This window comes from Hippopotamus amphibius, chromosome 1 (assembly GCF_030028045.1).
Source record: "Hippopotamus amphibius kiboko isolate mHipAmp2 chromosome 1, mHipAmp2.hap2, whole genome shotgun sequence".
In the NCBI taxonomy this organism is placed as follows: domain Eukaryota; kingdom Metazoa; phylum Chordata; class Mammalia; order Artiodactyla; family Hippopotamidae; genus Hippopotamus; species Hippopotamus amphibius.
In genome coordinates, this window is record NC_080186.1 from 171,936,584 (window position 1) to 171,960,210 (window position 23,627).

Consider the following 23,627-nt stretch of genomic DNA (forward strand, 5'->3'; position numbering starts at 1 on the left):
TTTTGGATGGAGGTGTGGAGTCTTTGTGATTTGCATTTTTAATGGAGACTTTAAACAGTAGGGCTCACGTGAATCTCAATCTGTAAACTCAAGTCTGCACAAATTCCTTTCTTTATTTTCTATAAATTATCTGAATAATGACTCTGAGCCCCTATCCCACCAGGGAGGCAGGACGTTTGACTCATTTTGAGTCTTCCCTTCCCCTGGCTTCATGACTGGATTCTTGGTTGAAGGACACTTCTCTGTCATTTGATGATGCTGAGTCCCCTGTCTTCCCAGTCAGTTTGGTCCCCTCAAGTCTGCTGCTTTTTCACATTGAAGCTACACATGGCTATAAAACTCTTGGCAGGGCTTGAAGTCCTGGTCCTCAGAATCCAACCTGCCCAGTATTCCATGTGGCTGATCCCTTTGAGATCCTGCTACATCCCTAAAGCAAGGTTAGGGAGTGGGGACAGGTTCTTCCTGCTGATGGGACACACATGCCTCTCTTGATCTCCCCTCAGGGGTGGAGGGAATCCCTTCCTGTCTTCTCACACTCCCCTCAGAGCTTTCTGAGCCCTTCTTTCCATAAAGGACTTAAGCTTTGGAAACAAAAGCATACAAAGTCTTTCATGGTCAGCTTCTCTGTGTGTTTTTACACAAAACTCCTGGGTTCTAGACAAGGGAGCACATTTTTAATGTGGCAACAGAATGAGATAAATACAGGGAGAAAAATGCATCAATAATCTGAAAAAGCATTCTGTTACAGGATAGTAAAAGACATAAGAGCTTATTTTTTTAGCCATAGCCCAGTGAGATTTGGGGAGCCCTGGGTAAGATATTTTCCTTATGACGCTAAGTTGAGAGTGAATCTGTGTTTGTACTTGATCATAAGGAGTAGTCAAATTGGAGTAAGAACATCACACAGGTCTAGTTCTGAAACTTACTAGGTATATGACTTCAAGCAATTCATCTAATTTGCTCGAGACAAGGAGTCACCAGTTTTTTTCTGTGAAGACCTAGATATTTCTGCTTGCTGGATGTAGGTCTCTGTCACAGCTACTCAGCTGCCACCATAGCAAGAAAACAGCCCAGAGAAATTACCTACACTGATAAGCATGGCTGTGTTCTGATAAAACTTACCTTATAGACAGTGAAATTTGAATTTCATATAATTTTTGTGTCATGAATGTGATTTTTTTGGTTCAACCATTAAAAAATGTAAAAACCATCTTGAGCTTACCAGCCATACAAAAAGAGGTGGCAAGTCAGATCTGGCCTGTAGCTGTAGTTTGATGACCCCTATCTGGACTCTCTAAGTCTAGCTCTTACTTTTGGAGCTCAGTTTTCCCATCTGTAAATAGGATATGCAGAGTTGTCAGTCAAGCAGAGGCATAATATTTTATTTTGTTTAATAAATTTAAGGCATTACTACTAAATAAGTTAAACGTGCTGAGGAGAACTAACGCCCATGTTTTCATCTAAAGAGGAGGAAAAAGCAACTAGAAATAGAACCAACAGTCTTTACAGATGTCCCTTAATTGATTGTGTTTGCTTCTCCATCCGTGTGAAATAGAACTGATGCCACCAACTGCAAAGGGGAGTTTTGTAGATGAAATGGAATATCTATGTATTGGATTTCTTCCTTTAGAAAATACCAATTTTAGCAGTCATCATTCACCTACTTACTTGAGCTTTATGGAGTGGGTCAAATGACTTCTTTCTATCAGAATTCCTTTCTACACAGCACACACATTAAAAAACAAATAGAGAACAAATGTATGAACACCAAGGAGGGGAAATGGGGGGGTGTGATGAATTGGGAGATTAGGATTGACATATATACACTACTATGTATAAAATAGATAACTAATGAGAACCTGCTGTATAGCACAGGCAACAACTCTACTCAGTGCTCTGCGGTGATCTAAATGGGAAGGAAATCCAAAAAAGAGGGGATATGTGTATATGTATAGCTGATTCACTTTGCTGTACAACAGAAACTAACAAAACATTGTACAGCAACTATACTCCAATAAAAATTAAAAAAAAAAAAAAGATTTAGAAACTGTGCCGAACTGATGAGGAAGCTGCAGTGAACTCTTGGTTACTTTCTTTACGTCTTTGTTGTGCTGTCTCTCTCATGCATATGGAAATATGCATTGCAACTGAACGTAAAATGAAACTGAAATAAAATAATCTATTTGAAAATGTTTTAATTAACTGAATGTAGGATGTAATGTACTCATTTTGTCTAAAGTTCTAAAAAAATTTTTATCTAAAAATTTCTCATTTTGAATATATATATACACTAGACTATAAATCAAAAACTTAAGATATTGAAATTTATGGTGACAACATACCAAACGAGACCTGGTGTACGCCTTGTATTTCAGGCAGGGATTCCAAAGCATTTATCTACAGGGCTAGGCAGTTAAGGTAAATGTCTTAAGCAGCCTGATATAAGACAATAGGACGTGGTGGGGCTCAGGGCAAACTGTAGAGCGCAGCCCCACTCTTCTTAAAAGCATTTACTTTAAAATAAAACACAATGAGCAAACAAAAGCCAAAACACAGTTTTGACCAAACCAATTAAGTTGATCAATTGAATCTGGACAGCTTTTTGACTCGTCTAGTAGAATAAGCTTGAGAAAGAAGGTACCCATGGAAAATTGTTTTTCCTGTAAATGGAAATAAGGACTGACCTGAGAAAGAGGAGTAGACAATGAGTGTCTTTGTTATATAAATGCACAGAGGTGGTGAGTGCTGTGATAGTTATACTGGTCTGGGGCCCACAGGCCCAGTTTCTGGCCTTTCCTAGTTATAAGCTTCGGATTAATTACCTAGCTAAAACCTACCTCATGAAAATTAAATACAATAATCTATTTGAAAATGTTTAAATAACTATAAAGTGCTATGTAAATATTAGTTATACTCCTATATGCATAACAGTTGGCTAGCAAGTGCAGGTCCCTAGCAAGATAATAGGGCATCCGCTGTAGCTGTTTATTGTTTCTTTCACCATCACCATACCAACTTCATTCAAACAGCAGCTAGGCAATAAGGCACACCTTTTTATTACAGGGCCAAAGATTATATTATCAACTTTTTTCTTTTAACTGGAACTCACTGTTATTATTGTATGGACCCCATATGACAAAGAGCTGATGCTAGGTTAGTTCTTTCTCTCCCATTCAGCTGTCACCCTTTGCCTGTGATGACATCATTCTTTGAAAAAGGTGACATCAGACAATAAACTTTTGTGTAAGCTTATTTGTGACTTTTAAGAAAATGGATTCATGAGTTATTAGACAATACATCATATGATTTTTTAATCCAAGAACAAGAGATTGGGTATTATTGGATGTGAGCATTAAGGGTCATTCTTTGTTAAATAAAGAGCAAACTTAAACCTTTGGAATAGAAATGGTCAGACAATTAATTAAATGTCATCTTGCCACAGGTTCACGTTATTGGGACTGTATTGAGTAACTCAGATGCTCAATTTTTCTGGGAACCTGGGAATATTTTTAATATATATATTTTTTGTTTTATTTCACCATAAAAGTCCTAATTTCATTAGGTATGGGAAATCTCATGGCCAGCCCTGTCATTTGCTGTGAACTTTGTCCCAGTGTGCTAGTACTTTAATTTTAAAAAGATTATTTCCTACTTGAACTTGATTTTCCTCTATGAGCAAAAATGTTCTCTTGTATATGGGAAATCTTAACAAAAGATTTTGTTGTAATAGCAAGGGAGAAATTATAGTAATAACTTACTCTACAATTTATTTTTCTTTTCTTTGTCTATTTTTTTCAAATTGTGAGTCGAACTTTTTGAATCCCAAGCATTTTGATTTCCCAAGTCCTTTAAATATGTTTGTTTTCTTATATCTTTTGGAATAGTTTTGTCTCTGCAGTCCCTATACTTGATAATTACCAAATAAATATTATTTTGACTTAGGCCAGCAACATTCATCAGCACTTCTCTATTTATTGTATTAAAGCAAAAATTCTTTACTTCAGTGTAATGTAGAAGCAAATGATAGGGTTTAGAGATAAGCAGAGAGTTCAAGAGATAACTAAAACTTGACTGAATTCAATTTTTCCCAGAAATATGTTTAGGGAAAAATATTATAGTTTCTTTGCTTTTGCTGAACTTCATTGAATCCTTCACATTTCACATTTCACCCCCTTCACATTTCTGGGTCGGTTTCTCCAATAACTTGCTTTCCTGTTGGTCTTTAACAAGTCTGTTACTATGATTTCAGACTGCCACGCACATAATAATGAAATTAAATTGTTAAAAACTCCAACATTTAAATTGATTACCACATGTTCAACTTAGCTTCCTCTCTGAGAAAAGTTAATGACTGGTGAAAAAAGAGAATTAAAACTCTGCATATATTTCTGTAAATATTTTTAGGCGATCAGAGAATGGCTTTAGTTACTTGTTAAATAGTTTAATTTTTTAGATTTCCAATTATTTTGAACCAGATATATTACCAGGTGATTTCCTGAATTTTCTTTAAGAATAGGGTTATCAGCATGCTAACTGTCTTGGCATATTTACACCATGTATTTTAAAGATCAGTAGACTATTTCAGCAATCCAACTGGCTCCTGAGAAGGTGAGACTTTGGCTTACAGTGTGGGCTATAACCTGAGTTTTAGTTTGTCTGAACCAGGTATTTGGCACAATCTGAAGTTTACTACCTAATTATCTGAAATGGCAGAAAATGGAAATGAACTTTGGGGGGCACGCAATGGCATAAATGTTCAGCAGGGAATGTGAAATTTTGTACTTACAAATGTGTTAGAGACCAGAAGCCAGTAACACCTCTTCTCACCTCCCCATTCCTCATAAAACATGGATATTTAAAGAATTCTTGTTGCTAAGGTGTCACTAACAGAGATTAGTCTATTCACCTTTGGATCAAATCTCCTCCCCGATTCTGATTTGGGGATAACCTAGAACTGAGTCAAGTTCAGTTTCTTGTAAAGGTGGGTTTGCTGGGTAATATGACTCTTGATGCTTTCTTCTTCAGTGGCTGGTCCTTAGATATGTGGAGGCAATAGGCTCCATTAATTATCAACTACAGCTGCAGCTCCGCCTGTTATTTTGTCTCTATGGTAAGGCCACTTTCGTGCTGAGGGCGAGCCAAGGCATTAGCCAGGGGAAATTGGTCTAAAAGTGAACACCCTGCTATTGGGGATGTGATGGAGTTTTTTTTTCTCTCCCTCCCTACTTTTCATCTTTCTCACCCTCAGTACCCCATGGGATTAAGACAATCTTTGGTAAAATAAAGAAATGGAGACTTGATTATCAAAATAACACATCAAAATTGCAGAGATGATAGTTTGTCTTGGAGATAGTTCACTCTTAACAAACTGAAAGATTTAAAGCTTTCTCACAGTAATACACAGTAAAAACATGGCAACTTTCAGTCTTACCATGGTGTCAGATTCAATGGGCAGAGCTTCAAGACTGGAACAGGGAACCCTCATCAGTACCAGAGAAACAGAAAAGACAAAAGGGGATTATAAGGTCTGAAGTGGTGAGAAGGAGGGACAAGAGAGAAAGGATTTCTGAAGTGAGGGACTGATGTAGACTCCATGGAAAAGCTTCTTTTGGAACCATGCAAAACTGCTTTGAGTTACTTTCTGGAGTAGGTGTGTATTCATGATTATGGAGTTGTAAGTTGGTTTCATTTCTGATAGTAGACTGCACCTGCACATACTTGTAGATATTTCAGATGAAGTTCTGAGGTTGTATACAAATATGGGAAGAGTGTAGTTTTATATGAACATAGAACCTACTGGTAGAACCTATGGTTTTATTTTGTAGTGAATCTCTAGCTTCAATATTGCAAAGCTATTATGAGTCCAAAACCCAATACCTCCTTAAAAAAAAAGTCATGTTTAGAAACTTTAAGGAGACTCTTATCTGTATCTCTGAACTTCTAAATGATAAAATTTGTGATTTTCATGTTTGCTCTGATATTGCTAACATCTGTTATTGTGCCTGGTAGATAGAAGAGTTTTGATGCATAGTTGTTGAACTGATTGAATTAAATCAAGAAGTAGCAATACAATCAGATTTGTGGGAGAGCTATAGCTGTTTGCCTGAGTCATTCTGTACTGAGAGAATAAGAATTAAGCAGCAACATCTTAAAGTTAGTGCCTAGCTGCTCTCTTTGGATGGGAAATAGTTCATTTGAAGGGAATGCGTGGGAGAGGAATATGCTATATCTTCTATTCTATTAATTACAGGGTAGCTTTCCTTTGCCCATTCTCTATTTTTCCTGATGTTATTTTGTGCTGTCCACAGCTCCTTGGTACAATAGTAATAGCGTATTTTGCTTTGATCTTAGTGTTGCTTGTAAGGGAAAAAATCAGTGTTATGTGTTTTCCCAAGGAGATGTTGTCCCAGGACACTTTTCCCAAAGTACTGCAGCTCTGATTCATCCATTCTTTATTTCTTTTGATTGCTTTGGTTTTACTTCATTTCTACCCTTGCTAAATGTTAATGAAATACATGCCATTGAGAAATATATTCTAGAGGACACAAAAGCACAGACATCATGGCTATTTACTCTGCTGGCAATGATGCTGCTTTCCGTACCCCAACATTCCCCAGGTTGAAGCTTGCCCTCCATGACAGCTTTCTGCTCACAGTTGAGCTGCATACTAAAATGGGATTCGTGTCACCCCTCCCTTGCAGTGTGACAAACCTCTGGTTAGAGGATGATACTTAGTTCTTTGACCTAGTTTTGTGTTTTCCCTCTCCCTCTGTCATCAGGAATGTCTACAAACACAGTATTCTACAGTTGTGTGGATTATGTGACAAATGTCTAAAGGGGAAACATTCAGTGTTTGTGTCTGAAGACTTCCGTTTGTTTTCTTTCCTTCCAATATGAACCTTATAGGATAGGTCAAACCCATGAACTTTCACTTGAGTTTGAAGAGAGTGCTTGGGCTCTGGATGTTACCTTGATGACGCTTAATAAACTTTTATTGTTTTCTTACTGGGAATCTTTACATATCCTCATCATAGACCACAGGAGTGACATTATTGTTAACGAAAATTGGGGTTTCTTGTGAACATTCTGGAGAGTCTTCCACCTCTGGGAAAGGATGGGTCTCCTGCTCAGCTTCCAGCTGCTGAATCTTCCTTTCCTTTCCTTCTAAAATTTCTTCCAGCTGAGTGATCTTCTCAGTCTGAAGGGAAACCTGGGTCGATAACTCCATAATCAGACTAATTTTTCGGTCACCTTCTTCCACGGGCGGGAGACCGCCACAGGATTCTTCCAGTGCGCTGTCTTCTAAAACAAACAAGAAAAGGAAAGTCTGAACAGTTTTAATTGGATTTCCCAGAACTCAAAGAGAGGGAAGATGAAAAAGCTTAATTTCTCATGTTCTTAAAAGAGAACACAGATGTTGCGTCATCTGGTCAGATATACTGAGAACGGAATCTGGATCGAGTGTGGGGAAAGACTCTGGGTGCTCATGAAAAAATCTTAGAAACCTCTGGAGAGGGAAGAGAATAAGTCTTTGCCAACTCTTTTTTTAATACGCATTTAACTTTCAATTAACCATGGGAATGAACTGTCCTTGAAAATCCAGTCTATAAACAATAGCCACCCCAGATTTCATGTTATCCTTTTCCTTAATAATTCTTTACAAAAGCTACAATCAAGTAGAAATACACTTCAATGTGAATTTTAATTTGACTGGAAAAAAAAAAAATGTTGCCATTGCCCCTTTTGCGAAAAGTGATAATAAGAGAAGACTAGTTTCTTAATCTAAGGCAGCTTTAGAGTTGGCAGTGGTATAATTTGAGGTGATCAGGACAACTCTGTAGCATGGTATTGAGATTAATTTCTTTTAGGACTGAAGACTTTTCAGCATGTCTTAATAAAATCACAAATACCTCCTGAATGTAAAAGCTTATCTTTACCGATTTCTACAAGCTAACCCCTCAGATAAGGATAAAGGCCTGAGTAAGGAAGGAGAGAGAGGCTGCATCAAAGAGATAAAGCATTAGTGGCTGGCAGCAGGAAATCCTTGAAAACAAATATCACTAGACCATCAAAAAATTACCTACTGAAAGGAAACCTCATTGTACTAGATTTTAGCAGTACCACCCTCCTCACGACTCTCATCCTGAAATTTCTACCATTAAAATAGTTTCTCTAAGTTGTATAAAAGGCAGACTTCAGCTATAAAAAGTAAGGGATGTCAAGGGCTTGGGTATCATTATAGGATTAATTGAGGCAATAGTATCTGAATGAACTTGACACATGGTGTCAACAGCTAATTGCTATAATTGAAGGTCCAGCCTTTACTCAAACCCCAGTGAAAAAAAAGTGCACAGCTGCACCTAAAAGAAACAATGTTAAGTCTAGTGTACAAAAGCCTGCTACTATCATGTACCTACACACCTGCTAAAGATGGGGCAGCTTTGTTGTGTCAGTCCATGCAGGCAGGGAATCACCCATTTCTCAGCAAATAAAACTACTTTTCAGTCATCATTTTCTTGAGAGATCACAGGATGAAAGCTTGAGCAGCGCATTGCACAGTGGATATGATACTTTGGCTTCACAAAAGTGATGAGAGGAGAGATCAGGCTATTCTCCACTTTATAAATTGCTATTATCAATGTACTACGTTTCAAGAATCTATGGAGAAATTTTTTTTCTGAACGTTTGAAATTCTAACAATATTTAAGGAGATGGTAGTTTGAATACTTTTTTAAAAAAAGCAATGAAAAAAAATCTCAGATTTCAAAGAAGCATTTAGTTTGTTCCCTCTTCAATAGGTCAGTGTGTTCAGGCCCAGGAGAAGAAGTCCAGAGGATGGCAGAGGCCTTCTTCACTTGCTGATGTGCTGGACCTTACCTTTCCTTTTCTCTGACTGCATCTGTGCTGCTCAATATGGTAGCCACGTGCCACGTGTCGCCACTAAGCAACTGAATGTGGCTGGCTTGAATTGAGAGCTGTTGTATGTATAAAATACATGTTTGATTTGGGAGACAGTTTGAAAGTAATGTTAAAATAATGTGAAATACCTCATTACATTTAAAAAATTGATTATGGGACTTCCCTGGTAGTGCAGTGGTTAAGAATCTGCCTGCCAATGCAGGGGACATGGGTTTGAGCCCTGGTCTGGGAGGATCCCAGATGTCAAGGAGCAGCTAAGCCCCTCACGTCACAACTACTGAGCCTGCGCTCTAGAGCCTGCGAGCCACAACTACGGAGCCTGTGTGCCACAGCTACTACTGAAGCCTGAGCACCTAGAAGCCCGTGCTCCACAAGAGAAGCCACTGCAATGAGAAGCCAGTGCACTGCAATGAAGAGTAGCCTCCACTTACCACAATGAGAGAAAGCCCACATGCAGCAACGAAGATCCAACGCAGCCAATACATAAATAAATAATTTTAAAAAATTGACTATGTATTAAAATGATATATTTTAGATACATTGCACTAAAATATATTTTTAAAATCAGTTTTACTCATTTGTTTTTGCTTCTTAAAAATGTGACTACTAGAAAGTATCATATGTGGCTTGCATTTGTGGCTGTCATATTTCTATTGGATAGTGCTAAGCTGGAGTTTCCTTTTGGATAAACACTCTTTGAAACGCAGGTAGATGTGTTCGCTGTAGATGGTTCTGGTTAACATGCATAATTGTTATTCGGGAGGGAGGATTACTGGTCCTCAACCATTAGTGCATAGATCATTTTTTCTGTTACTCCAGAAGTGGAGGCAAGGAAATCTGGCTTGGGAGAATGGGTTCTTAGGGGTTGAAGTGAGTTTCAAAAGGAGAGGAAAGAATAGATGGGAAGTGGCAGCAAGCGGCTGTGGGAAGGTGTTAAGGAAAAGGTATGGCAGGCAGGATGGGGAGGGCTGGGCGTTGCGAGGCTCAGGGACAGAGGCGGCATCAGAAGCGTCTCTCCTTGTCTGTGCCTGTCATCTTCTCCTTTCTCTTTGACTTCCCCTTCAATCTTTTCTTTCCCCAGTTTCCCTTCTCTTTTCAGAAGTTATTTTCTAATGATTGCACAGTGAAGAAAGGAGTTTAGTGCCATTCCCAAAGGCAATATGGTCAAAATATTTTTTTTAATTTTTATTTTTTAAGTAATGCAATATATGTAGGGTACTTTGTTCACTGAATTCTAATGATAAAGGGGCAAAAATGCAGTACGGTGGCCTTACAGGTAGGCTATCACAGCCACTAGGTCTGTATCCTCTGTCTCAGCCCTCTTGGAAGAGTGTAGTAGAGGGAGAAGGTAGAAAGACAATGAGAGAAAGAGAGTTAAGTTGCCTTGGTTAGCTCAGGCTACCACAACACAATACATAGACTGGGTGTCTTAAGGAACAGAAATTTATTGTCATAGATCTAGAGTTTGGAAGTCCAAGATCAGGGTGCCAGTGTGGTTGGGTTCTAGTGAGGACTCTTGGCCTGATTTGCAGACAGCTGCCTTCTTGCTGTGACTGCACATGGTAGAGAAAGAGATCACAAGTTCTCTGATATTTCTTCTTATGTGGGCGCTAACCTCACTAAGAGGGCTCTGCCCTCATAACCTCATCTAACCTAATTACCTCCCAAAGGCACTATCTCTAAATACTAGTACATTGGGGGTTAGGGCTTCAACATATGTATTTTTGTGGGGCACACAATCCCCACAGAGGGAGAAGGAAATTGGAAAAGGTGTAGAGAAGAAACATGAAGCTGAAAAAAGGAGAGATGGCATAAGACCTTTGCTTCCTACTGCAATGTTTTCAAGTATTAAATGAAAATGCTGATAAGGAGACAAGCTAAAAAATGGGCATATCAAAAGGAGATTTCTTACACAAGTGTATTTTACCATTAAACGACTTCTCTACACATATAACAAAAATATTTTTGTTCTGTTTCTAAACACATTATGAATAATAAAAGTGTTTTAAACTTTTCAACAAAGTGAGGGACTCTAGGACTCACATCCTATTTGTATTGGAAATAGCCCAAGGCCACCCCAGTGAGTTTTCCAGATTCTACCACTAACTTTCACATGATCTGGTCTGCACTGCTCTTCCCTATTCCAGGCTCCCTCTTCTGCAATAAGAAGGGATGTGTGTTCTAAGGTCCTGACAGCTCTATGTGCTCCCAAATCTCAAACACCTGTGGTCTTCCGTGGCCTTTCGCTAGAGGCTCAGATAGTCTTGCCAAAGCCATGGGTGCCTGAGACATGGAGGATTCTGTCTGCTGACCAGATAATCTCAGGTTTAACCTTATACCCAGAGGCAGTAGGAGACCCAGAGATGAGAGATTCTTCTCTCTGTCAGACAGAAGGGGCAAACCTGATTAGCAACAGTCAGGGTATGACATCCTCACATTTTCTACTATTGTGGAGGTTTTTAAAAGCATATGTCATTTTTCAGGATTTCCCCTCTTTCTGCTTAAATAGGTGGGAAGCAGGAGTGAGACTACAGGTTTAGGGTGATGAAAAAGAGGAGACAGGAGAAGGAGTGGTGGTAGTTGTGCAGGTTAGAAAGAGGACAGACAGCAGGAGCCTTCTGCTTACAGTAGACTGGGCCAGGCTACATTCAAGCTTCTTTGTCACCCTTGAAAGACAGAATGCCTTTGGCCATTTCCAGCTTCCCATTCTTAATACCCTCAAACCCTTCATGCTCTTAGCAAAGTGTCACATGAAAGTTATGTCCAAAATGACTAAATAGACAACAGCAGAGGTAATTGTAGTTTGAGTAGCTTAGAGACTTAGAGTTGGCATGTGTATTTTGGGGGTGCTCTGATCTCACCTGCACAGGAATTATTTCTGCAGTATCCCTAAATGGTGATTTTCTGAGTGGCTCACAGACATTGGTGTCCCGCAGGCTCTTCCTGGGTCAGATGCCAGTTGTAATCAATGAATGAAATTTGCATATTGCTACCAGTGCAGCTTCCTGTTATTATAGAGCTATCTGACAGGTAGAAGGCTGTGATGGACAGAATGGAGGAGAGCAGGGGACAACTTCTCGCTAATCAGGAAAGAGTTTTGGTGTGAAGGGTGGCCAATGAATGGCTGGAAAGCTTTTTTTAGTTTTCATAAATTTTGTTTTTCTAAAAAGGGGTCTTCCCCTTTTGATCCCTTTTACTGATGTCTCCACCCAAAAGTGTTCATTGAACAGAGAAATGCTGAGAGCCACCGATCAAGCATCTGATTCCAATACCTCTAACAATAGGAAGCACACTTGTTCCCAGTTAGGTCTCAAGCATCCTTCATGGTCATCTTTTTCATTCATTCACTCATTCATTCCATAATTAGTTCAGTAACTAGAACCCTGCACACAGAGAATAAATCAGACATGTGTTGGCTCCAGTCACAGTTGCACAGCTGGGTAGGAGAGGTAACATTGAGTTATGCCTTAAAGGGTGGACAGGATTTAGCTTAAACAAGCACCTCCACTGGGTGCTCACTCATGGACATTTACTTTACTCTCTGTCTTTCAAGCTTATGCCAGAGGCTGCCAAATATTTACTCAATAAGAAAGACTCCCACCAGTGAGGTGATTAAATACCTCACTCCCTCAGAGCCACCCAGGATTTCTGTTTGGCCTAAAAGACTATGTCCGCTTCCTCCTCTGTAAGAATGCCTATCACTCTGACTCACCTTTATGCTGGTTTTCAAAGCTGTATATATTTCCCAATAACCACAAGGGAGTCCAGTTTCATCTGCTGCCATACTTGGACTTGAAAATTGGCACTTCCTTGTAAATATATCCCTTTTGCTACTTGGATAAAATCCAAAATGACAACAAAAACCTTCCTAATTTTCTATCCTTCTCTAGACTTTTACAGTGAACATCTGAGAATGGTAATTCTCTGCAATAAAATGATTCACTGATATTCTGCATTCTTATAGCACAGATGTTTTACCTCTTGAAAATCAGGCTTGTCTTATTTCCTGCAAACTTGTGTATCCTCCTCCTTCAATGTTTTTATTTGAACACTTAGAATACATTTGAAGTTGGCACATTTGTTGACTTGGGAAAAAAACCAAGCAGTATTATAAGAACAGATTAAACTGGCAAATACATTTAGTCAGTTAAAATAATTTAAAACCAGTCTTACATTTGCTAGGAAGTTTTGATACATATCACAGAACTCCCTATATCATAATGATGATCTATCTTATAACAGGATTGTGTTTTAGAGGAAAAATTTGAGGTGCAGTTGTAGACTGGAGCAGGTATACATTTTCACCCAGAAACAGCCCAACAGTCCCATACCTCAGAGCATAAAAATATCCATCTGTTTTAATAAGTGCTTTGGAAGGACAACATATTTAGTTGAAACCTTGATGGAAAGGCGGTAGCTCTGATGACATGGGGAAGTGCTCCGGAGAGCAAGGGGATCAGAGAGCCTATAGAACACTTGATGAAAAGAAAAACACTTAGGAAAAGCAAGGAGCGAGAGAGATTGTGTAGGAAGCATTTGTTGCTTCAAGTTCATTGGGCCTTAAGCAGACTGCCTGTGCCAGTCCCCAGAGCCAGCGTGTGGGGTCTGGCTGATATGGATGCTTTGATGACTTGTTTAGTGTTTGGGGGCCAGGTAAGATGAAAAGCACTCCTCACTAACCACTGGCGTCACTCCTGTGCTGGTAGGATGCTCTCACTGTGAGATGTGTGTGGGAGCCACGCGGGGAACTGAAGATTCCCAGCCTCCTTCCTTTGTTTACTCTGAAGCATAAATGTACTGTGATACCCATGCTTAGCATTTATGGAAATGGTTAATGCTCTTTCACCCAGCACGTGTAGTTGAAGCATTCTAATAGCTTCATATCTGGCCACCCTGCTTGTGCTACTGCCCTTTCAGTCTGGTTTCAACTCTGCCTGGAGAGGTTCCACTAAAACATAGGTTGGGTATAGACACTCTCTTGTACAAAATCCTCCAACAATTTTCCATTTCATGTAGACTAAGATCCCAAGTGCTTACACTGACCCAGGTGATCTGGCCCCCTGTGCCTTGCTGACACACCTCCTATCACCTCTCTCCTCATTCACCCTGCGATGTTCCCACCAACCTCTTTGCTATCCCTACCAGACAGGGACATATTTCCACCCCAGGGCCTTTACATTTGCTCTTTCTTCTGCCCGATAATTGTACCTCTGATCTATACATGGCCAGTTCCCTCAATTCCTTCAGTTCTTTCCAAAGTCAACTTCACACAATGAAGCCTTCCCTGGGCATCCTGCCTGAAATTTCAGCCCAACTGCCATTGCTGAACACATCAAATCCTTGTTGCCTGCTTCGGTTTTACTGACATGCTACATCTGACTAGTCTGTATTTCATTTTTATCTTGTTGCTAGTCTCTCTTCTCCACTAGAATAAAAGCTCTGTGAGGGCAGAGTAGCTTACTGCATCCTCTGTTCCTAGAACAGCCTTGGCACGTAGTAGTTACTCACTTGTTAAGTGAATAAATGAATGAAAGTTAAGTGCATAAATGATACAGAATCACCACAGGAATGACCAGTCCAGAGGTTTCAACTGGTATATCATTAGGCTGGTCCCTAGATTTTTTCTTTTTTCTGGTCCATAGATTTTTTTCACCAGGCACATTTTTGTTTTTTCAAACAAAGTTTTTCACTGCTGCAATTTTTAAAAATAACTGTTATGATTGTACAACATTGCACTTCTCTGAGTTTAATTTTCTTAAATAGAAAATGGAAAAGTTAGAGTAGATCTCTTCCAGATCTATGGCTTAGATTCTATAAGCTATAAAAATGGCATTCCAAGTTGGCACCTGGCAAACTTTGTCAGTATGGAAAGTCCAGCCCCTCACTGCTGAAATTCGGCTCAAGTGAATCCAAGAGGATGTTTGGGAACATATATTTTTATGAACATCCCGGATGATTCTGATGATCAGCCAGGTTTTTGCACTTCAATTTCTGCTGACCTACAGTAGGCATGGAGAACCAAGCTTTTGGCAAAATCCTAACAGGCAGGCCAGAAATCCCCTGTGCAAGCCTCTTCTTGACAAGGCTGCAGTGCACACAGCTGGAGGAGAGAGATCACATCTCTTACACTCTTTGTGCCTCTCCCTGGTTACCTGAAATAGCTCTGACTGTAAATGTTACCCGCTGATTGAATGCATCTGTGGTCCTCAAAGCCCAGCTCCTACTCTGATGGTCCTAAGTCTCATCTTGCTAGTTCTAACATGGCTAAATTATCTCCAGAATACCCTGAGAAAATGATGAGTGTTTAGGAGTTTGTTTTTGCTTTTGCTTCTGTTTCCCAGGGCATGGATGAATCCATTTCCTCACAAGCTCACCTGGAGAGGAGTCTCTCTTTTCCTTCCCATAAGGAGTGAGAAGGAGGGTAAGTGAGCCAGAGGAAGTGAAGGGAGAGATCACACCTTGACTTGGAAGCATGGTGACTCCCCAGCTTCCATAAGAGTTTAACAGCTACTATGGCCAAACAGGCAACAAGTGAATCCACTCTGCAGATCTGAATCCAGGGCTTTCTTCTTGGAGCTTGCTGGAGTCAAGTGATATAGCCACGAAAACCAGTAAGAACATTGTCACAGAAAGACATGTGAATACCTTGGCACTAGCTTGAGAGGTGGGGGAGGGTTGTTTGTAGGGAAAGCAAGCAAGGATGTCTCAAAGATGGTGCCACAAAATGGATATAGGCTGGGACATGATGGAGGGGGAACAGCCAGGGGCCAGACATTGCTGGGTGGGCAGAATGCAGTGCTGTGTTCCCCCTCCTACATACACCAGTAGGGCAAATGTTTTATTTACTAGGGTGAAGGTAGGGCAGCATAGGTTAACTTACCCCATCACTCCCTTTCAGGGCAGGTTCCTTCCCATCCACTTCAGGGTCTCAGGTCACAGCAGACTTTTCTACAGAGGGTTTCTTTGACAAGATACACAAGTGCTGTCAGCATAACAGTGCACCTGAGTTATGCCAAGAGGAAATCACTCCAAGCAGAAGAAAGGTGTTTTGGAACCTCTCTTACCTCTTCCTATGAGCAGACCTGAATTCCCCTCTCATAGGTATGGCTCCTTAGTAGAGAAGAATGGGTGAACACAGTAACTGACAACCTGGCCAGAAGCCAAAAGGTAAAAATGGATCCTGGTGGGGGAACAGAAAATCCAAGGGAGGGGGAGACCCAAGAGATTGGGAGAAAGGAAGAAGAGACAATAGATGAAGAACAGTTTCTATACTAATCTGAAGTGGAATCTGTATGGACTCAGAGTCACTTGGAGGAAAAAAGTAAAGACGTTTTTCCATCATTTGGACCACGTTTTTCACTAGAGTGACTAGCAGTGAGACTCTCCTGATTTTCTTCCTGGGTGTACAGGGGTTATGAAATGAAGCATGCCAGTTTAGTTTGTGTTAATTTTCAAAGGATCATACAGTTTCTAGTGTTGTATGGCATTGAGAAAATGACACTGTAGTTATAATAGTATTGGCAGGGTTATTTTTTGATAATGAAAGTTAGCTGTGGAGAAAGATGGGATAAAAGAGTCATCACTTTTGTTGACCAGGACTTTGCTTGTTTAAACTAGGTAGGGGAGTGGGGTTTGTGGAGAGGAGGCAGAAATCATTTTAGTTTCGCCGACTTGATAATGCCATTAAATGTCTGTGACAACAGGACCCTTGGGCGCAATCATTTTCCAATGCAAAATTTGATTGACTTGTGCAGCTCTGCTTCACGACACACAGCCCCCTTTCTTTGCTCTCACCTTGCGCCTCATTTTCTTCCTTTTGATTGATTAGCTCTGGTATGATTGTGATGGTGCCACTGAATTTTCCCAGCCCTCTAGATACAGTGCTATGTCCGGACTCAGTACTTCTTGGCTGGAGTGAAGAAATCTATGCATAAGATGTAATAAATTGCAAAAAAATACTATAGTGACAGAGAGGCTCTTCTTGACTAAACTTTAGTCACGTTCCTCTGAGCTGTTTTCTTGACTAGACCTCATCCTTGAGCCTTGTCCTCAAGAGGCCAGTTGTAGCAAGAATCCTGCTAAGTTACTTTAGCAAGGATTTCCCATCCTTGGTATCTGATCAGCCTCAATTTCTGATCAAATTCCTCATCCTCCTCCACCCCCAGGTGATATCTGCTGAGTAATGAGAAAAATCTATCCATTATCGGAGGCCCAGCAGCTGCTCAGAAGCTGCTTAGCTAGTGGACTTGGATTTCAATGAAGGGATACTCAGTGTTTCCAAATAGATAGAGGTCTGGATTCCAGGCCCTCCTTCATCCTATGGAAGTTTATGCCATTGTTAGTCCTCCTTCCTTCAAGATGTTAACTTTTTACTGGCTCCAAGCAATTAGCATTTAAATTAACTCAGTTGCTACCATCTTAAAAAGGAAATAAAATCTTTTTACTACTTGAAGCCTCTTCAGCTGTGGCTCTATGGCAGTATTCCCCTTCACAGATACCTCTCTTGGAAGGGTTGTCTATACTGTGACTCCCTCTTCATGCTAACCCACTGCACTTTAGCTTTTGATTTTAATGACATTACCAAGCTAGGATTTGCTGAAGTTACTAATGTCACTAAATCCAATGGACTTAATTCAGTGTTTATCTTGAATGACCTCTGAGCACTTGCCACTGTTGACAGCCCCCCTTAAAACCCTCTTCACTTGACTTTTATAATATGATGCTCTGTTTTCCTCCAAACTTTCTGAATACTCCTTTGGTCTCATTTTGTGGGCTCCTCCTCAGAACAATTATTGCAGGGAGATCCTTACACTCCTGGTCTTAAACTTTCTTCTTTCTCTCTATAGATAATTTCATTTACTCCTGTGGCCATGGTTGTGATCTATTTGTGTGAATGATGCCCAAATTTACAATGCTAGGCCAGACCTGAGCTCTGGATCCTGCACTCCTCCCTTAAGATATCTCATAAGCATCTTAGATAAAATATGTCCCTAACAGAACAAAATTATCTCACGCACAAAATTGATCTCCTTCCTGTATTTTCTAGCTGAGTAAAATGGCATCACCATACATCCACTTGCTAAGGTCAGAAATCTTAGAGTTACTTTAGATTTCTCCTTTACTCCCATGCTCTTCCATCCATCTTGTCGCAAAGCTCTGTTGATTCAAACCTCTAAATAATGCTTAACTCTGTTTCCATACCCATGAAGTCAGGTGATACGCTCCTGTGACATCCTTCACCTCCATGGCCTTATAATTCTTATTTAAAAATTATTTTTTAAATCTCTATGGGATACTACTTTATCAACGACTTTCCCAAACTCCACTATTTGCTTCTCAGTTTTAGTCTTTCATGGCCATAAGGAACGAACAAGCTGGTGGGGACCACTTATCAGATGATACAAATGGGCTTTGTAGTGGCACACCTGAGCACTTGGACATTTATTGCTGGAAGCTACAGGGTTCAGTTAAGAAGAGACCAAGCGAAAAGTACATTTTAGGGAAGGAACCATAAAAGTGGTTTAAGTGCATGAGAAGCAATAACAGAGTTGAAATGGGTAAGAAAATATCAAAGGAGGGAGGCCCTTGTACACTTGAGAGGAATATCTCACAGAAACAAATACTGCTTATCAGTCTTACCTCCTATGCAAGTAATTGTATCTACCTTTATTTTCATTTTCACATTTATTTTGTGCAAGTGGTGTTAGTTTAAATTTCATAGTAATAAGACAACAGTAATTTGTTAACAAGTTAATGGTAACTGACTCAGGGGTGGGTGGGGACCAGGGGTGTCTCTATTAAATTAAATTGGCAGCATAAAAATGCCCTGTTCCTGAGGACAGTCTATGGAGCATGATTTTTTCAATTCCTCCTCCCAGTGGAATGCCATTCCAATTTTATCAGCTTGATTTTATTTTTTTTGAAATTTCAAGATGTAATTTCATCTTGAAATTACAAGAGATAATTCAAAAGTGATGGAGAAATTCCCCAAGAGGGAACTCAAACAAGCTGTTCTTTATTTAGGAAATCTTCTGATATTTGATGCAAATTCATAGATGTTTTCCCATTAGTTACCTACGCTGTCATGTAAATTATATGCCTTGAGAACATCATCAAAGCAAATGGTAAAGGAGTTATTTTCAGGTTGGGTTTAAATCCAAGGTACTTTAGAGAAGCACAGAAAATTGTCTAGGAGACCAGTGGAACACTTAGCAAATGCTTCCATTCTGATACTGGGAAATTTTGTGTGTATTTTGGATGTATTGTACATAAGCTTTGGAAAAATAATATTTGTAACGTTTAGAGGTGTCACAGAACTTCCGTAATTATGAGTTCACTTTTTTCTTTTCTGCATAGCCCCCTGCTCCACACTTGTGAGAGGAGGAGAAGAGAGGGGGCAATGGGAAGTGAGGGAAAGTGAACATTTACAGAGCAGTGACTTTATGTCATTTCACTAAGCATGTTTACCAATCACAGCAAAGGAGAGTAAATGTTTATATTTTGTTTCTATCATTATGACTGACGACACCAGGATCCTTACATAGGACCAGATCTGAAATATGCAGGCAACTTTTCAATTTCATCATTCCACCCCACCTCTGCAGTAAGGTATTCATGTAAGTTCATGCATGCCTTGCCTCTTTAGCATATCCTACTGATCTGGGGTCCAACATATCCATGGGGGTCGTTTTCTGAGCACTTAATTTTTTATGGAATATTCCTGGCTTTATAAGAATAAAGCAACAAGCCAGGTGTCTCATTCTTTTTTGTTTTCATCTATTATTAATGTCTGATCTGAAAAATGCTAAGATAACAGGAGTCCTAGAAATTGGCAGCAGAATTACCATTAAGAGCTGCGGGCATGTGTTCTGGACCCTCTCCAAGATGACCCTCCCAGTGTCTCCAGGTTCTAACCACCTGGATAAACAAAGGCTTAGCGACACATTAGTTTTCAGCAGGCTAAGTTCTCATTTTGTCTCTGGTTTAAGACACAGAAATTATTTAAATTTAATCTGCATTTTGTATTAATTTGTCACTTCTATTCTTTAAACCACTTAAATTGAACCTTCATATGAGAAAGTGTGCCTGAAATTGTAAAAGTATCTTTTTTTTTAAACACTCAGATTGAATATAGTCAATCACGTAAGGTGATTTTTACTTGAGATTAGCCTAAAAGAATCAATATCGTCTGTGAATATGTCAGTCAGGGTGATTTCAGCTCCAGATAACAGGACATTTATGATTCTCAGCAACTTAAGACAATGGGGAGTTTATTACTGCATATAAGGTGATGTCTGGGGAATTCCAAGATTAGCTCATTCTGTGTTTCAAAGAAGCCAGGTTGGCTTCTCCTAGATTCTCATTTCTCCCTCCAACTTCCAAAGTGGCTGTGTTCTTCACAGGGCATTGTCTGAAAGTTGGAAGACAAAGGAAAGTCTTGTCTTTTTAAGAGTTAGGAAATCTTCTATGATGCCCCCAGCAGATTTACCTTACACATCTTTGTCTATGATCATATCACATCCCTAAAGCAGCCCTCGACAAGGAAATAGAATCCCTTTGGGGCCATGGCCGTGCTGTGGTTTGTTAAGAGTAATAAACATGAACATTCTAGGGTGGGTGGGGAGGACCTTTGAAATACATTATCTGCCTAAATTACTAATAAAATTGGGCTTCTGCTAAGATGGAAGAAAAATAGCGTTTTTTGTGTGTAGGTGACTAATAGTGTCTGCCATAGTGAATAAAATTGTTATACAAAATGCCAAGAGTAGTGTGGCATTCAGTAGTATTTTTATTGCAAAAAACCTGAAAGCCCAACTCGAATTGGCTTACGTAATAGAAAGAACATACTGAGATAGGACTAGTTTCAGGCAAGACTTGAACTAGTAGTCCCAGGAATGTAGCTGGAGGTCTTTTGGCCTCTCTGTTCTTTCTTTATAATATCAGCTTCTTCCTAAGACTGATACTATTCTGGTAGCCAGATGATTGACATTGTCTTCCAGGGAGAACCCTCCTTCTTTCTATTTAATGTTGAAAAGAGTGTTTACATGCATCAGCACAGAAAAATAGGAGGCTTTTCTTTTCCATAAGCTTCAGCAAATATCCCTCACTTGCTCATATCAGATTACAACAAGCTCATCTTTGAACCAATGGATGGGCTATTCAATTGATCTTTAAGCTTATAACATTGTAATGCCTTTAAAGCAACGCAATTTATGACAGTGATTTTCTGACAGAAGTGAAAGGAAGTAAGGCAGACAGACAAACGAGTGAATGAATAATGAGGAAATAAAGACCTTTCCCAATTATTATGAGTTTCAAATAGCAGCTATTTCCCTAGCAAGAGACAATAAATTAAATAATCATCGTCTGGAAGACAGCTTAAAATAAAGCAAATCATAAAAATCAAATTTATAGGAAACATCTAGTAACAGCCACACCAGTACTAAAATTCTAGCAGAATAAGAAATTGGTTGTTTTGGATGCAATTTGTTGGTTTTGAAAAAGATGAAGAAGTTATTCACGGTGATATTTTGATACTGGAGAAATGGAATTAATTATTTTTTGGCTAAAGAACTCATGCAGAATTAGTTGAGGTACAAATTTGGCTTTGGTATTTGTTTATCATTTGAAGAGACTTTTAAAGTCTAAACAAATAAGAAATATTTTTAGTGGCATGCACTTTTTAAGCACACAGTGATGTTTAATGCCAGGAATGTCAACATTTCTAAAATGTCTACTATATACATCACAGAGTGAAAAAATATATATATATATTTGTACATTCTAAAATATACCCTTGGACAAATTAATAGTGTGCCAGAGCCAACAAGTGAATTATATGATTCAGCATGGAAAGAGAGGGCAGCTCCCAAAAGATGCAAAGAGAGGGAGAGAGGGCACAGGGCCTACACTACTTGGGTGGCCACTGCAATAATTTCCTAAAATCCTGGACAAATAAGTCTCTCTGTGTGTCCGTCTTTTCATTTCTAAAACAAAAATGTCAATCTATGTAATCAATGAAAAATTCTCCTGACTCTAGAATTCTATGATTGTACTGGGGACTTTGGACTTCTGGGCATATATTCTAAACTATTTTGGGACTTAATGTGTTGTTAGTTTACAAGTAGGCATTTAAGTTTCTTAAAGCTGTTATAACAGCCCATTCTACATCTGTATTCCTCAGTGGTGGGTTCATGGTAAGTGCCAGATCTTGTTGTGTTAAATTGAAGGCAATGATGCTGATTATGACTCAATCTTCTTTGACAGATGAATGGTAGGAGTGAATGGCTTATTCAGTATCTTCCTAATTAATTAGTAGCCCTTCAAACTACTTGTCAATCTTTTCTTAAAAAAAAAAAAAAGCCAACGGGTGAGTAGAAATAACTTGGTTAATACTTCATTAGTTTTTCAGCTTCCTGGAATTTATGAACCCTATTGATGATAAACCACAAAGTTACACATTTGCATATGAATAGGAGTCTCCCATATGCGAGAAATAAGAAAGTTGCCAAGTAATAATTTCAATGAAAATTGAAAAATAAATCCTTAAAATTGATTCTGTTAATGGCTGGTTTAATAAATGTTTGTAAAGCCAATAGGACAATTTAAGTCTTCAAAATATCATCTCTCTTGGAAGGGATGGTATAGGAGTGCAGGTGTGTGTATCTCTGCATGGGTACTCATATGTCTGTGTGGTCCAAGAATATCTAGAGAAGTAGATAATGTGACACAGGAAGAAATAGGGTAAATGACTACTGTTCAATGGGGAGTCCTTTGTCTGGACTTACCCCACCTGAAAGCTGCACTCTGTCGAAATAGCCCACCTGGCCCCTGCAGTACAAAATACATAAAAGTACAGAGGGACAAAGAGTGAGAAGGAAGGAGAGAGGGAGATCTAGCATGACAGCATAGCAGAGGGAAAAGCTGTGAGTAGTTACTGGAGCAATTTTGCAGAGGATGCTTTGAAAAATAGTGACTCTCTGAAGTCCCAGCACTGTCCTATATAGTAGCAAAGTAGAATCTGCTATAGAACCTCAATGAAAAAATCTCTGTGCTTTGAGAGGGAACTTTGAAAAAATGTGAACAACAAAATTAGACAGACTGAGAATTCTCTGTGTGAGTACAGAAGCCCTGAAAAAAGACAGTGATTCGACCGTTTAAGTCTGGAACTAGGACAGTGCAAGACATAGGAGAATCCTGTAGAGCCATGGCAATGGTGCAAAATATGGACAGGACCAGGAAGGAGTTGTTTTCTCATCCACAAATTCCTTAATGAATAGGATTGGAAATTAATATGAGAAACTGCACAGTTTGCTTAAGGTAAATTTAGAAAACTGTATGGAGTATGGCTTATAGGATGGTTTCTGGCATTCCCAATCCTTTCATCTTTACAAAGTTCTGAGTCAAAGAACTCTTCAGATACTGTCGGAGATAGACATGGGAACCTGGTGGAATCATCTGACTGTAGCAATCCAGTATTTGGAGTGGTAAAACTGGATAGGCAGCACCATTTCCCAAGTGCTGCTTGTGTGAGGCCTGATGCTATGTGGATGTGTCACACACTCCACGTGCATACGTATGCTGTAGATACACACACATATCAGCGTGGCCAGGAGTCAGTGAAGCCCAGCTAAAATAATATTTACATTCGACCAAATGCAAAGTGGTTAACCTCCCATCATTTAATGCTATACTTTTATATAAAAACC

The 23,627-nt window shown here is 39.4% G+C and overlaps 1 protein-coding gene across 1 annotated transcript in view; it reads right to left on the bottom strand.

The window, feature by feature from the left end:
* Positions 1-7,015: 7,015 nt before the first annotated feature.
* Positions 7,016-23,627, bottom strand: part of CCDC192 (coiled-coil domain containing 192) — a 176,049-nt gene continuing 159,437 nt past the window's right edge. Inside the window, exon 6 of the mRNA XM_057719857.1 lies at positions 7,016-7,302. Within this exon, the coding sequence (XP_057575840.1) occupies positions 7,016-7,302 (287 nt within the window). The remainder of the gene's footprint in view (positions 7,303-23,627) is intronic.